The sequence below is a fragment of the Balaenoptera musculus genome, chromosome 6 (genome assembly GCF_009873245.2).
Source record: "Balaenoptera musculus isolate JJ_BM4_2016_0621 chromosome 6, mBalMus1.pri.v3, whole genome shotgun sequence".
Classification (NCBI taxonomy): Eukaryota; Metazoa; Chordata; class Mammalia; order Artiodactyla; family Balaenopteridae; genus Balaenoptera; species Balaenoptera musculus.
In genome coordinates this window covers 112,284,888-112,301,657 of record NC_045790.1, presented here as the reverse complement: position 1 = coordinate 112,301,657, position 16,770 = coordinate 112,284,888, and the positions used below count along the sequence as shown (strand labels likewise).

The following is a 16,770-nucleotide window of genomic DNA, read 5'->3' as shown; positions in this document are numbered from 1 at the left end:
TGGAGGGGGTATGGCCCTGTGACACCTCGATTTTGGACTTCTGGGCTCCACATTATAGAGAATAAATTTCTGCTGTTTTAAGCCACCAAGTTTGTGATAATTTGTTACAGAAGGCCGGGAATAATGATAGCTGAAGCTCAGCGCCCGATAATTCTGCACCCAGGAGACTGGTGGTCTTCAGCCTTGGAATATTGGCCGTTCCCAGCATCGGGGATGGATCGCCATCAAGCTGCCTATTCTTTCTTATGCAGTCAGTCAACAAGCATTTATCGAGCACCTCCTACATTCCAGGTACTGGGGGCAGCAGTGAGCAAAACCAGGCGTGACCCAAAGTCTCCCTGGGCCCTCTGTCCCACCCTCCTCTGCCCACCGGGATATGACATACACCGACTGAGTTGCTATTTTACCCATTTGTTGCCTGCTTTATTTTGTGTCTTACTTCCTCTCTGTATCCCAAACACCCAGCGTAATGCCCAGCACGGGTGGGCACTAAATGAACACACAGCATAGGATGGAGATAACGATGTGGCCTTTGAGATCAAACCCCAGCATAACCACCTTCTGGCCACGTGATCATGGACAAGCATGTCTGGGCCTCGGTTTCCCCAGCTGTAAAATGGGGATAAGAAAGTCACTACCTGGGAATTCCCTGGAGGTCCAGTGGTTAGGACCTGGTGCGCTCATTGCCAGGGCCCGGGTTCGATCCCTGGTCGGGGAACTAAGATCCTGCAGGCTGTGCGGCGCGTCCAAGAAAAGAAGAGAGTCGCTACCTAAAGTGTCGCTCTGAGGGTCACATGAGAGGCTGTGCCTGGGCCCATAGGAGCTGGAGAAACAGACGCTGGTATTATTATTCATCAGAATTAGTGCAGGGCACCAGGGATTTCGGCATAAATAGCTGGCTCTTTCCATGTGGCTTCCAAAGGGGACAGGGCTGAGCCAGGCCCTGAACTGGTCCTCGGCACGACACGCACATCCTATGAATTCTTTGGCCTGCGGCTCCTGCAAGGACAGGAATGATGTGCTGGGCTTGAGGCCCGGCTCTTCACGCGGCCCCAGGGGTGCTGCTGGCTTCCCGCAGTGCCAGCTTCTCCATGCCTGCGTCACGGGGACACCGTGTCACGGGAGGGGAAGACCAGCTGCACCCCAGCAACCCCTCTAAGTGTGTCGAGGCCGGAGGCTGCGGAGGTGAGGACAAGGGGCCCTCAGCCGGGCCGGGCACCACGCCCACTCCCCATGCTTCGCCCACAGACATGGGAGGGTGAGGCCCAGCTCTGGAAAAATCAGAAGCGGGAGCCGGAGCCTGTGAGATGCAACTGGGGAGGCCCCGAGGGGGAGTGGCCCGGCCTCGTTAGCGCTGACCCTGGCACTGAGCCGCTCCTGATGGATGGGGTCCGGGCGGGACAGGCCCCGGGGTAGCGGCGGCCCTATCCATTATGGGCCCATCAGCTCCTCCCTGCTCCAAATGCCACCAGCCTCGGGCTGGGAATAAATCTCTGTCTGGGCCGCAGGAGAGCAGAGAAGGAAAAAGGCAAAGCATGAAAAATGCCTCCTTCCGGGCTCTGGCAACAAAGCTGCCTTGCAGGATGGAGCTTGCGCAGGAGTTGGGGGAGATGGGAGGGGACGGAGCAGGAGAAGTCGGGCAGCGGGTCCCAGAGAGGCTGGACTTCCGGGAAGGTAGGAGGGAGAGGGTAGGGCCCTCAGGTCTCCACCTTCCTCAGCTACACCTGCCCGCCTGGGCCCCTCTTAACAGAACTCCGTCCAGGTCAGGCCCATGGAAGCAGGCTGGCTCTGAGGAGGAGGGACCCCTGTCCCCTGTCGGGTCCAGTGTGGGGTGTCCCAGGCCCCAGCCAGGCTGTGATGTGCCAGCCAACACTTCCACCTCCTGCAAGAATCTTTTCTGGTCCTGGAGTAAACACGCCTCCACTCACCACCCACTAAGGGACACGACCTCTCTCTCCATGCCTCAGCTCCTAGTGGCTGAATGGAGGTGCCGGGCTTTGGCGAGGATTAACTGAGTTATTCTGTGGAAAGCCGGCCCCCAGTGAGTGGCTGCTGTTGACAGAGGCCATCCTGCCGTGAGGACTCCCGTCCACTCCAGGCATCCTGCCTCTGCCTCCTGGATAGGGACACCGGCTCTGGAAGGAAATGTGGCTCAAATCCTGCTGCGGCCACTGACTGGCCGTGTGGTCTTGGACAAGTGAGTCTCTGAGCCTCAGTTTCTCCATCTATAAAATGGGGATAACCGTCCCTACTTGGCAAAATCGTGAGGATTTAATGAGATGATGCGTCTAAATTGCTCGGCGTTACATCCGTCGGCCGCTTAGTGAGGGCTCTGCAAACGTTAGCCACTGGGACTGACCCCCAAACACACATACGCTGGTCCTTGTTTTGTTTTCTGAAGCCTCTGAGAGCAAAGCTCCGCCACTGTCCTCATTGCAGGGCCTCAGAGAGTTGAGGACCATCTGCATCTTCTCTCCAGCAGGGAAAACCTCATTTCTTGCCACGTTCTTTGTACACAGTGATCTCCCTCCCCTTGTCCCACCCACCAACCTGATGTCTCCCCTCTGGACACTCTCCTGTTTATGGGCCTTCCCCTGAATCTATGATGGCCCGCATTTTTTAATGATGCTACAAGTGTGACCTGGGTGGCAGAATAGAATAGGTAGGTCACCTCCCTCGCCTGGACCTGCTACTACCCTCTGTTAATGTGGCCGAGGAACACATTCAGTCTCTGAGGAATCATCCTGGCAATGCTGAGTCATAACCTCAATCACAGGGGAGCCCAGGAGAGTCTGCTAAATGACACAGGAACCTCTGGCTTTCCCATCTCATCTCTGGGTCTCAAATCAACTTTCTCTTCCCTTTCAATAATGTCTCAAAGCCTTAAAAGGCCCTGGACCACATTTCTCCAACAAATATTTATTGAGTGCCTACTATGTTCCAGGCTCTGATGATATAGCGGTGGACAAAACTGACGTTGTCCGTGCCCTCCAGGACCTGCGTACCCGGTGAAGAAGCAGAGAACTATTTAACTACAGTTGCAGTCAGCGCTGGGGAGCAGATCGGTGGGGCTGGGCGTCTGGTTGCCTGGCAGGATGTACCTTGCAGGCCAGCACGCAGGCTCAGGGGTCTTTGCGAGACCCACGTGCTCCCCCTTGTGGTCAGCCCGGTTTCACTCAGCTGAGTTTCAGGCCCGCAATAAACCGGGAATGGGTCTCCCCGTTCAGAAACTGTCTTGGATACCTGGGACAGGTGTCTGGGAAGGGGTTTATTGTTATTTTATAGGAGTTTGGGTGGGTGGCTTGGATTTTGGCCGTCGGCTCCAGGAGAAACAAAATAACCCAGAGTGATTGATGGGCCCATTGTAAATTTGTAAAATAAATCAGCTTGGCAGAGAGATTCAGAAAGCCTGTCAGGCAGCAAATATTTTTTTAACAGCCTGTAAAATTTCCTCCATCCTTCACATTTGTCAACGTCAGGCTGATGATGCATCTGATAGCCGGGCGAGCAGCAGCGGGGAGGGTGGGCTGGCAGTGTTCCCTAGTTTTCTTGTGTTTCTTATTTTTCCGTGGTCTGAACGCCTTCAGTACCAGGATTGGAGGGGGTCTGGAATAGACTAATTGGTGGATGAGTCGTGTTCTACCCGAGTTGCTACTGGCTTCATATTCAGACTTCAACGTGGCCATTTGCTCATGCATTCATGCAGCGGATATTTACTGAGGCCTCTTTGAGCAAAGGCACTGTGGTTGGCACCAGGGATACTGGGGTTGAGCCAAAGCAGGCCTGGAGCATCCAGTGTAGTGAAAGTTCCGGTTGCCCCATCAAAGAGCTTGTTTATCGGGAGGTAGGTGAAGGTGAAGGGAAGCGACATATCAAAAGGGAAGTTCATTGAGCCCTTTTGATGCGTTCAGGTTAAGTTTAAAGCTTTAAGAAAAATCCAGACAGGATGGCCTTCACCATATATGTTGTGTCTCAGCCCCCATCTAGTGCAGGAAAAATTTGGGTAGCATCTCTACCTGTGTCACCTCCATCCTTGTGTTTGTTAGGAAGGCAGCTCAGTGCCAAGGTCACCAACACAGGTGGTTCGGCCAGACTAATCGCCATCCCACTATAGAGCAGCCAGGGGCAAATGACTTCGCCTCTCTGACCCTCTGTCTCTTCTTCTGTAAGATGGGGACGTAAGCGTTGTACTCACTGAGCTGTTCAGTTATTTAAGGAGAGGATGCTTCTGAGGTACTTGGCACAATGTCTGACACGTAATAATAACAATAATAATAGTTGCCGTTATTAGTTCAAAACGGGGTCTACCCATCTTCCATCTGGCCCATGTCAGATACTGACATGCAGGGAGCTGTTTGCTCATTGACTGAATGATGAATCCCCCTACTAGCATCCTTGCCCTGCTTGTGGCATGATGTTCCCAGGCAGCGTGGAGGTAGAGCCCTGGACACCCAGAATCTGCCAGGAGCGCCAGCTACTGCCCAGCTCCCCCGTCCCCCACCATCCCTGTCTCATCATCTTCGACAATGTTGGACCAGTTAGGAGCAGTAACAATTAAGATGTGCCGAGGGCATGTGAACATTTGCAAACACTTATTAAAATGCATCAATAATTAAGCGCTTCTTTAATAGTTACATTTCTGGCCCCCAGACATATCTGTTTATGGACCGGGTGTCACAGCACGCTTTGAGATCTGTGTTATGGTCTTACACGTTGCTAATGAGAATTTAAAATTCTTCCCTGACTTGGATTCTGAGATTTGACAGTGAAACGGCAGAGTGAGAACGTGCCAGCTCTTTCCAGCTACCTGATCCTAGAGGTTCGGTCTTCAAAGCCGGCCAGCTAGCCAGGGTACAAATCCAGGCTCTGCCATCGTGCAGCCTCGGGGAGTGTACACACCCTCCCTTTCCTGGCCTGTGAAGTGAGCAGAATGATACCTGCCTCATAGGATTCATTAGCAATTATATGTGCAAATGCCTGCCACGTGTAAGTTCAATTCACAGCAGCTTCTGTTAGTGGTGGGCCCTACCATCATCAGAGGACAAAAAAAGAGGCAGCAGGTAGCTGAAGGGTCAGCATGACCAGCCTACACCAGCAGTTGCAAACTCAGTGCCTACTGGGACCAGACGGGTCAAGAAAATGAGAGTGGAGACTGGGATAGACAGAAGGGCACGCGTGGAATCTATCCAAAGCGGACGCTGCTCAGCCCCATCCCCTGGTGCCAGGCAGGAGTGCAGACCCAGGTTGCCTGGGCTTCTGACTTTTTAAGAGAATTAGGAAATCTGGGTTTTTATATGAGATCTCCTGATTTTTTTTTTTTTTAAATGTGGCAACTCGTTCAAACTTTTTTTTTTTAAAGGAGAAAGATTTTACTTTTTTTTTTTTAATTTATTTATTTATTTAATTTATTTTTGGCTGTGTTGGGTCTTCATTTCTGTGCGAGGGGCTTCTCTAGTTGTGGCAAGTGGGGGCCACTCTTCATCGCGGTGCGTGGGCCTCTCACTATCGCGGCCTCTCTTGTTGCGGAGCACAGGCTCCAGACGCGCAGGCTCAGTAGCTGTGGCTCACGGGCCTAGTTGCTCCGCGGCATGTGGGATCTTCCCAGACCAGGGCTCGAACCCGTGTCCCCTGCATTAGCAGGCAGATTCTCAACCACTGTGCCACCAGGGAAGCCCCCTCGTTCAAACTTTTGACTTTTTTAATTACTGCCTGGGCCAAACAAACATCTCTGTGGGTTGACTCGGCCTCAGCCCCTACTTGTGATCACATGTCTACACGGGCATCCTTTTCCAGGTAATTGCATAGGTGTCCACTTCCTTTTAGCCAGAGCCTCGTGGATCGAAATGTACCTTTCTGATTTAGTGACAATCTGTAACGAATTGGTGTGGATTGGAAACCAAATCAGCTAACTGGAAAGGAAGTAACTGAATAATCCCAGATTCAGGTTTTGACCCTACCTGGCGTTGAGGGCTTGCGTGGGCAGGCGGACGGAGGCGTGCGCTGCCCCTCTCATCTAGCTATTTTGTCCGTCGTAAAATATGTAAAGGGCAAGGGGATTGGATGGTGGGGGGCCGGGGGAAGAGCTGTAGCCAGAATGTTCTCTCACACAGCAGTTACAGACCCTCACTCAGCATCCCTAGCTCAGAGTAAGCTTCTCGCGTATTTAGTCTGAAGTGGAACTTTATTTTTTAACATATCTTCTGTAGCTGTGAGTAAATGGTAGTCATTTGTTTCTTGGCTTCTTTAGTTATTGGACCAAATCACCCCAACAAGTCCTCGGGTAGTCAGGTGTAATCGGATTTGGTTTTTAACATGCTTTTAAAGTAAGGAAATAAATACAATCGAGGCTTGTAAAAGGTGATCATTAGAGGATGGGCCTCGGTCCCATAACTTTAAAGTAATAGCCCCATTATGGAGAGGCGGGGGTGATGATTTTTTAACTGTTCCTTGCATTGATGTTGTAAGGTAGAGGGGCTTTGCGGGCAGGTTGGGCATTTCAGTAAAAGCTTTTCCAGCAGCCATTTAACCTCCATTTACGAAGAAATAAAGCGAAATTGATGCTGATTTGGGCCTGCTTTGGGGGATATTTTTGTTCCATAAAAGCCCTTTTGCTTGCAATTTGCTGAGCTGCCCTGTCACATCAGAAAGGGCTGCTGTTGATAAAGATAAAGCTTTATGGCCACGATATTTGCTGCTAACAGCAACCTAATGCAGCATTTTCATTTTTGTGCAATTAATGTTAACGTCTGCTACGAAAATTGTCATTAAATACCATTTTAAAATCCATTCAATTTGCATATGCAAAGCCCATTTACCATCACAGAAGATATAGCCGGCACTTCATCACGTCCTTTCCCTGAAATTGCAGCCACCCGGTTTTATACCAATTTAAGATTTTATATTGAAAGCTAGATGATAATGGATGTCCTTTTTGAGCCCAGCTGACTTAAGCTTTTCCATTGTATGTAGAATAATGCAGCCCCAGGACCAGAAACTCTGGGGCATCACGCTGTACCTCAGCCCCAAGGAGGCAAGATATGGAAGAAAGAGCACGGGACAGGGAGTCCACCAGCCTAGCTTGAGATCTGGCTTTTGTCTGGTCACAACTTGCTGTGTGACCTTGTGAAAATCTCTTCGCCTCTCTGAACTTCTGTTTTCCTGTTTTAAAGAGGGGCTTCAAACCAAGTGATTGTTAATGTGCTATGTGTTCTAATATCTCATATTTTTAAATCTAAGTACACTAGATTAAGAATCCAGGCCAAGCTGTGCTGTGAAAAAGTTGTGTGAACTTGTGGAGGTCAATTAATCTCTCCATGACTCAGCTGGATAAGTAACCCTGCCCACTTCCTGCACAGGTTTTTTTTTTTAATTAAAAAAAATCTTTTTAATTTTTTTATTGAAATATAGTTGATTTACAATGTTGTGTTACTTTCTGGTTCATGGCAAAGTGATTCAGTTGTACATATATACATATGTATATTATTTTTCATATTCTTTTCCACTATGGTTTATTACAGGATATTGAATATAGTTCCCTGTATACAGTAGGACCTTGTTGTTTACCTATTTTATATATAGTAGTTTGTATCTGCTAATCCCAAACTCCTAATTTATCCCTCCCCTATTCCCTTTCCCCTTTGGTAACCGTAAGTTTGTTTTCTATGTGTGTGAGTCTGTTTCTGTTTTGTAAATAAGTTCATTTGTATCCCATTATAGATTCCACATATAAGTGATATCATATGATATTTGTCTTTCTCTGTCTGACTTGCTTCACTAGTATGATCATCTCTAGGTTCATCCATGTCACTGCATTTGCATTATTTCATTCTTTTTGATGGTTGAGTAGTACTGTATTCCTTTGTATACATATACCACATCTTTTTTTTTCTGAATTTCTCTCATTTTTATTTCTTTTTTTTGAATTTTATTTTATTTATTTATACATCACGTTCTTATTAGTTATCTATTTTATACATATTAGTGTATATATGTCAATCCCAATCTCCTAATTCATCACACCCCCCCAAACCCCGCTTTCCCCCCTTGGTGTCCATACATTTGTTCTCTACATCTATGTCTCTATTTCTGCCCTGCAAACCAGTTCATCTGTACCATATTTCTAGATTCCACATATATGCATTAATATACGATATTTGTTTTTCTCTTTCTGACTTACTTCACTCTGTATGAGTCTCTAGATCCATCCACATCTCTACAAATGACCCAATTTCGTTCCTTTTTACGGCTGAGTAATATTCCATTGTATATATGTACCACATCTTCTTTATCCATTCGTCTGTCCATGGACAATTCGGTTGATTCCATGTCTTGGTTATGGTAGACAGTGCTGCTGTGAACATTGGGCTGCACAGGGTTTTAGTGACAATGAAGTGAAATTGACGTAGAGACAGAACATACCCTGAGAATCCCAGAATGCCAGTGACTGCCGTAATATCCTATTTACAGATGAGGAAACAGAAGCCCTGGAGGGAAAGAGAGTTGGGAACAAAGGTGGGACTAAAAGCCCGGGCGACTCCTCCTGGACACCATGCTGTCTTCAAGACACTGGTGACCACTATGGACCAGTCTAGTGATCACACAGCAGGGACTCTGTCCCTCTGCACTCCAGGCAGTCCTGGAGAACCTTGCCTTGCCTTGAAAGATCGACCTGGGCATTATTTCAAAGGTGGGAGAAGGACAGTATACAGATGATTGGTTAATCTGGTCCAGAAGTGACTTTCCAATGTGTCTCTAGTGCCACCTTTCAGGTTTTGAGGGCGGATGAACAGCAATGAACAAACAGCATTTCTGGTGAGAGAGACGTGCATAGAGTTTGAGGCCAGGGAGGTGGGAAAGCTTACCAAAGAGAGGATGTTGAGCTGAGCTTTGATGAGCAAGTAGATTTTACCAGGTAGGATGGTGAGAAAGGCAGAGGGAAAAGCATACAAAGGTATGGTGGCATACACTGTGGGAAACACCGTGGCAGTTCCTCAAAAAAATAAACATAGGATTCCCATGCAATCCAGCAATCACCCTTGTGGGTCTATACCCAAAAGAATTGAAAGCAGGGACTCAGGCAGATAGTGTACACCCATGTTCATAGCAGCATTATTCACAGTAGCCAAAAAGTGGAAATAATCCAAGTGTCCATCAAGGGATGAATGGATAAACAAAATGTGATATATACACACCATGGACTATTATTCAGCCTTAAAAAGGAAGGGAATTTTGATGCATACTATCAGTACGACATGGATGTATCTTGAGTACATTATGCTAAGTGAAATAAGCCAGATATAAAAGGACAAATATTGTATAATTCCACTTATATGAGGTCCCCAGAGTAGTCGAATTAATACAGAAAGAAAGTAGAGGGTGGTTACCGAGAGCTGAGGGGGCGCGAAATAGAGGGTTACTGTTTAATGGGTACACGGTTTCAGTTTAGGATGAAGAAAAAGTTCTAGCGATGGATGGTGGTGATGGTTGTACAACAATCTGAATGTACTTAATGCCCTTGAACTGTACACCTAAAAATGGTAAATCTTGTGCATATTTAAGCACAGTAAAAAGTGATTAGAAAAAATAAAATAAGAAATAAAGGAAGCCCCACCTCCCCCCAAAAAAGTTGAGTAGCACAGCCAAAGGAAGGCACCCGTCCCAGAACAGTGGGTTGTGGTGGGAAAGGACTGGAGATAGACTGTCAGTGGCCTTGCACGTGGGCAGAGCAGGGCAGTGCCACATAGATGGACCAAGATACAGGCTTAGTCTCAGGTGTCACAGATGGGACTTGGGGCAACTGGAGGCCCCAGGCCATTCACTGCTGGCTGAGAGCACCACTATTATTTGTGCAATGCAATGTACAAATATCAGTGACTTTTGTAATGCTTGTGTTGTGACATAATATGGGTTGGGAAGCCCTGTTGTACTGGACATTTGCTGTTTTTGCCTGCTATTGTGTTCTGTTCTCCTCCTTCTGGATCAGAACCCCTATTTCTGCATCTTTTCCACCATCAGCCCCTGTAGATCGTGGGGACTGCTTCCAACCACGCCCCCTTCAAGGAGGGGCAAGGGATCAGGCCTGGCCAATCAGAGCACCAGAATCCCCCGGCCTCAGTAATTGGTGCAGAGGCAAAAGTGTGACCCAGGCCTGGCCAATCAGTGTATGTCACAATTTCTACTCACCCCTGTGGTTGGTTCAGGGATAAGCATGATACTGAAGTTGGACCAAAGAATCTTAATCTCAAGGCTTTTGTAGTTCCTACACCACTCCCACTGGGGTCACTAAAAGAATAGGACGTAAGAATGGAACTGATTCTGGCCATTTTGCCACATGAGGAAGAAGCCTGTTGGAGAATGGAGCCAAAACCGGGAAGCACAGCCAAGTCATGGAGAGACATACCCAATGCTGGTGACATTGCCTGATTGCCTAGATCCAGCTATGCCTGAAGCTCTACCTTTTCAATCATGTGAGCCAATAAATTCCCTTTAAAAAAAAATCAAAGTCGTTTGAGTTGAGACTTGATTACATGCAACCACAATCTACTTTTATAGAATGTCATGCATTCCAGAGTTGGGACATGGGTCACATGTCTGCCTCTGAACCAATCACTTTGGCCGTGGTTTGTGAGATATGCTGATTGGCCAGGCCTGGATCACTCGCCCCTCCCTGGAGTCCAGAGTCATGCTCCTCCCACATTGTTCCCTATTTCAGTCGCCACTGAGCACCCCCCTCACCATCACAGGTGCCAGCCTTGGATGCCAGCCATCTTACCGTGCCCGGATCCCAAACGTCATATTTGGAGGGAGAGAGGGCGGTTCCTTCTTGAGGCGCCGGTCATCCTGGTCACTGATGCGGATGTCATTGAGCTGACGGTAATGGAAATTCTCCCGGGCAGTTACCAGGCCAGCTTTTACTGCCCCACGGTTCATGGCGATGTAATCCCGGCTCAGCTCATGGGGGCAGGTAGGCTGCTGTTTAAATACATTCCAGTGTCCAATGGCTGAGGGCAGGGAGAGACAGAGCCATGGCATGGAGATCAGTCTGGGAAGTAAAGCAATCTGTGGTATCTGACGGAGAAGAAATTGGGGCACGAATACCTTCTCATTAACCTGCAGCCCGCTGGGTGACAGCCCTGCTTGGCCCCCTGAAAGGGTGGAGTCAGGATTCCCAGAGATTCTAGACGGTGCCTGAGCATCCTTCATGGAGCTGGGTTTGCCTGGCCTTGACCTCGTTTGGGAGATCAGAGGGTTGGTCATGAGCCTGTCTATGCTTGCAGCTCAAAAGGTGCAGAGCACAGACAGTCTTGCCTGGGGACAAGCTTTGCCTGGGGACAGTCTTGCCTGGGGACAGTCTTGCCCCACACTGTCTGGGGCCCTTGCTATTTCCCTGACACCTTAGACCTGGACCCTTCGTGGTCCTGTCCTTCTCGGCTAAGCCCAAACTGTGGTTTCCGCCAGAATTGCGCTGCACGGCAGGCCCCTTGACTCTTTTCCTGGAGGAAGTAGCCTAGGTAGAGAGTTCAAGTCCCTTTGGGCTCCAAAGGAAGCTTGCTCACCTTCAGGGACACCTCCATCCTGCCCCTGGATGTAGAGTCCATAATTAAAATTAATTCCAGGCAGACTGCAGCTTCTTTCCCGGGGCTTCCCAAGTTCAGCCTGTTGGGGGAAGGACAGAGAGCAAAGGTGAGGAGTGGAACCTCAGACCAACGGTATTATACTAAATGCAGTGGCAGGGAGTCATCGGGTGCTTGCTTTACCCCAGGCCCTGTGGGCGACCTCAGGGCTACTAGGGTGTGGAAGCCCTCCCTGAGATAAGCGCTGACTGCTGTTGGGCGTTGAGACACACCTTGGGGAAGCCTGCCTGCTGTATTCCTGCTCAGGGACATGTGAGGCGAGCAGAGTCAGGAGGACCCTCGTGTGGGGGGGGGGGCGGTCGGGACCGAGGCCTTGAGGGAGGACGTGCATTTGTGCGGCGGGAGAGAGGGGCGGCACAGTCCCCGCACTGAGCAGCCGTATTTGGGGTCCAGCCCACATCTGGCAACCTAGAGCTGGAAGTGATGTGTCTTGCAGATGGACGAAAAGACCCGGTTCACGGAGACTCACCTGGGGCCACCCTTGAGGGAGGGGGCATCTTTCCTCCCTAACCCTTCATTCTTACTGGGGACGGCTCAAATCATTGTCACTGGAGCTGCCTCCTTGGATGTCACCTGAGGGTGGGGATACGGTGACAAGGCCCACTGTCACCCTCCTGGCGGCTGGACCGCCATTCTCAGTCTTTGGGTCTCTGGTCAACTCCTTAACCCCCCAGAAGGGGTTTGTAGGGATGAAATTGCTCTATTATCAACCACATCATTTCCCCCATTGCACAGGTGGGGAAGCTGAGACCCAGAGTGGCGGGGTCACGACCCACGGCTCCTAAAGGATGGGGCTGGATGTCAGATGCACTTGTGTTTGGCTTCGGGGTGAAGTGCTTAGGCATGATGCTGCACTGCCTCTCTTTAGACTAGCAGCTCCCTGAGCTCAGAGGTCCTGTCCTGTACGGTGCTTAGATCGTTGCTCTCCATCAATGGACACCTGCAGAGGTCTGTGTTCCAGACAGCACTGGGTTCTTCACATGCCTCTCTTACTTACTCCTCACAGCTGCCCTGTGGGGCAGCCCACCACTGTCCCCACGTCTCAGATGGGGAAGCTGAGGCACAGAGAAGTCAAGACAGGTTGCACAAGGCCACACGGGAAGAAGTGGCAGAGCTGAGATTTGAACCCAGGCTGTGTCTCCAGCCCACATTCAAATCCACCTGCTAAAGAGATACCAACCAGGTGTGTGACGCTCCCGGTGCCATCAGGCCCCGGGGACCATGGACCTTACTGAGCTGGGTGGGTGCAGCTGCTCTTCCCACCCCCACGGGCCCCAGGCAGTGGGCTCCCAGTTGCAGGGTGTTACTTCTCCCAGGACATCCTTGGCTCTGGCCTCACCAAAGCCTGTCCAGATAGTCTGGTGGCTCCGGGCTCACCCTTTCTCCTTTCCCCATCAATCTCTCTCCCCTTTTCTCTGGCTACCGGAGACCTGGGCGCATAGAGGTGGATGATGTGGGACCACCCATAATGGCTCATCACTGTCTCGGAAGAAACCCCTCCCTTGGGCTGGCAGTCTGGGCCCTGCACCCTCCAACCCCATCCACCTCTGCAGCTTTGCCTTCCTGGATACTCCACGTGGTCCTGAGATTTAGGCACAATAGACCACTCCCCACCCCTGAAGGGTTTCTCAGAGTCCCAGCCTCTTTTGCTCCTGGCCTGCCCTCCCCTTTCTGGTTCTTATTCTTCAAGCTCTCTGGACTCCTCGGGCTCACTGTGGCCTCTCCCTCATCTGGGTCTGGTAACACTTACTATCCATTCTATTCATTTGGGGTTTAGAACTGAAATGACCTTCTCAGTTTCCAGGAATGCACATGCCGGGCCAGCCTGCCTGGAATATAATATCCTACACAACCTTCTATTGGCTTCTATTGACTTCTTTTTCCTGGTGGCACATAACAGGTGTTCTATAAATGCCTGAGATTAAAAACCACTTCCTTTGGGAAGCCCTCCGGCGTTGCCCTCAGTGCAGACAAACTTCCTTGTCTATGGCACCATAGGGCCCTGAGCTCCACCTTTAGGGCACTTCAAAATTACGCAGTAGAACCTGCTTCAGCATAGACTGGCCATTACAAAATGGTGCTCAGTGAAGAAGCCAGTCACAAAGGACCACATGTTGTATGATTTCATTTACAAGAAATGTCCCGAACAGGCAAATCCATAGAAACAGAAAGTGGATTAGTGGTTGCCCATGGCTGAGATGGAGAGGGGAATGGAATGATTGAGGGGTGATGGTTAAGGGGTATAAGGCTTCTTTGGGGGATAATGAAAATGTTCTAAAATTGATTGTGGTGCTGGTTGCACAATCCTGTGTATATGCTGAAAGCCATTGGATCATATACTTTAAATGGGTGAATTGTATAGTATGTGAGTTATATCTCAGTAAAGCCATTAAAGATTACAAAGTAGTGTAATTAAGTCATTAATTGTGTGATGATCAGTTTAATGTCTGTCTCCCTCGGTAGACTGTCTGCTAAGTCTTTCTTTCCTTCTGCATTTCTTCCTTCCTTTCTTCTTCTTCCTTCCTTCCTTTTTCCCTTCCTTCCTTTCCTTCCTCTCTTTCTTTCTTTCTTTCTTTCTCCCTTCCTTCCTTTTTCCCTTCCTTGCTTCCTTCCTTCCTTTTAAGGTTAATTATTTTTAAAATAGACTTTATTTTTAGAGCAATGTAAAGTTCACTGCAAAATTGAGCAGAAAGTACAGAGATTCCCCACATGCCACGTAGTTTTTATTCTCACCCCTCTTTTTCAAAGAGATCAGCAGAGAACAGATGCTAGTAAAGAGGGGCTGAGTGAGTGAATGAATGAATCAACTGCCTCCTTGGAGACTCTGGCAGTTCTTTCCTACACACTGCCTCATCCTTTTTCTCCCTCTTCCTTCTCATCTCAAATCCCAGGCCTTTACCTCCCTCGAGAGCTGAGAGTTCTGAGTTTCAGGTGGGGGCCCTGGCTGGGTGGTTTGTTTGGATTTCCTTCCGTGTGATTCACTCTGAGCTGCAGACAAAGCCCTGGCTCCTCATTTGTTTATGAAAATGATCTGGCCTCTCCGGTGAGGTGACGGCAAGGGAAGTTAATTAAAATGTGACTTCTCCGGGAGAGGCCCCGCCTCCCTCTGGCAGGTGCAGGTGGGCAGAAGTCCAACTGGCAGAGGAACGACAGACAGACTCAGAGGCTGCCACTGGGCGGGGCCTGGCGGTGAAGGAGGCACGGAAGCAGGCGGGTGCCTCAATCTCCACGCTTTTTAGTGAGGGTTGCCTAGGAATCAACGACGGCCAGAAATACTGAAGCCTTGGGCTGCAAAGGTCATCCCAATGGGACAGTCGCTCATTCGTTCGCTGCACAAATATTTATTTTGTATCTCCTCTGCACCGAGCTCTGTGCCAGGAGTTCTAAGGTGAACAAAGCAGACACATACTGCCCCCTGCCCTTATGAAATTCCTTATCTTGCTAAAAGGACAAACTGAACAAGTAATGACAACCAAGGCCACCAGAGGGTTTGATAGGGGAGCACAGACTGCCCCTAGCTCTAAAAATGTGTGAGTCTATAGAGTGAGAGAAGGTATTTGCAATACATATATCTGACAAAGGGCTGTTATTCATCATATATAAAGAGCTGCTACAAATCAATAAGAAAAAGGCAGCCGATCCTATAGAAAGACGAGCAAAAGACTTGAATAGGCACTTTATTAAGGGGATGTCCAAGTGGCCAGGACCTATATGTCAAGGTGCTCAACCTCTGAGAAGTGCAAAATAAAAAACTCGGTGATATTGGTAAAGACATGAACCAGAACACTCATGCTCTTGGTGGGGATGTAAATTGGTACAACCACTGCGGAAAACTGTTTGGCAGTATCTATGAAAGCTAAACATACACTTACTGATAACCCAGCAATTCCCTCCTGGACACCCAACAGAAATGAGTGCCCAAGTCCACTCAAAGAGATGTCTGAGAATGCTCGTAGCAGCTCAGTTTGTGATAGCCAAGCACCGGAAACTACCCAAATGGCCATCCCAGGTGGATAAAAAAAAAAAATGGTGACATATTCATTCAATAGAACACTCTATAGCAGTGGTTCTCAACTGGGGGCAATTGTGCCCCCACCCCCTGAGGACATTTGCCCGCGTCTGGAGACGTTTTTGGTTGTCACAGCTAGGAGGCAGTACTACCCGCCCTCCAGTGGGTGGGGGCCAGGGATGCTGTGAAACATCCCACAGTGCGCAAGACAGGCCCCACTGCCAACAACAAAGAGTCATCTGGCCCCAAATGCCAATAGGTTAGGAACTGCTCGATGGCACCGGGAACGAGAGAACAGCTCTACACAACCACCTGGGCGGGTCTCACACAAACGTGGGACAGAAGGAGCTGGACACACAAGGCAGGCACTGCTCCATGCAAATGAAGTTCAAACACAGCATGACTAACGTCTGGTTTCAGAAGTCGGGAGGGTGGGTGCCATGGGGGTGGGGATGGTGGCTGCAAGCAGCACAAGGAGTCTTCAGGGGCACTGGTCCTGTTTCCCGACCTGATGTGGGTGCACCTCACACCCCGCGGTCCTGCCCCCACCGCCCTCCCTCAGAGCGCATCCGTCTGCAAGGTGGCCACATGTCGCAAGAGCGGTGGGGTCCTGATATTACCGTCATGCTTGAAATTCCACCCTTGGCAGTTTGATCCTTTAGGTTCCGGCCGTGTGTCTCAGAGTCCCTGCGTTAACATGTGAATGCCCTGGAGGAGCAGTGTATTCACCCATTACCAGCTCAGCTGCCCAACGAGATGCGCCGACTGGCCCTGCCCTGGTGCCACCACCACCGACCACGGCAACACCGTAATCATGGCGACCGTGGGGCAGGGTCCACGGGGGTGCTTCACTGCCCCCCAGGGTACCACTAACGCGTAAAGCAGCCCTGGAAACTACACGGGTTTTCGGGTGGGAAAGGGAGGTCCAGACAGCTGTAGGGGCTTGTTTGCCCAAAGCCTCCCAGCTAATGAGTGGCCAAGGGTGGATTTGAACCCACATCTGACTCCACGCAATTTTTGCCGCCTCTTGGCACTTAGCAGCAACTGCCTGGGACTCTCCATTGTTTTGTCCTGTGCACGGACCTTAGCTCTGCAGACTGGATTTTGCTCACGCAGAACAGGTGCATC

At 49.6% G+C, this 16,770-nt stretch overlaps 1 protein-coding gene across 1 annotated transcript in view; it reads right to left on the bottom strand.

Moving 5' to 3' along the window:
- Nucleotides 1-16,770, bottom strand: part of CFAP77 (cilia and flagella associated protein 77) — a 134,112-nt gene that overhangs the window by 45,502 nt on the left and 71,840 nt on the right. The window contains exons 2-3 of the mRNA XM_036856062.1: nt 11,556-11,655; nt 10,772-11,000 (exon numbers count right to left, since the gene is read on the bottom strand). Coding sequence (XP_036711957.1) covers nt 10,772-11,000; nt 11,556-11,655 — 329 coding nt within the window. The remainder of the gene's footprint in view (nt 1-10,771; nt 11,001-11,555; nt 11,656-16,770) is intronic.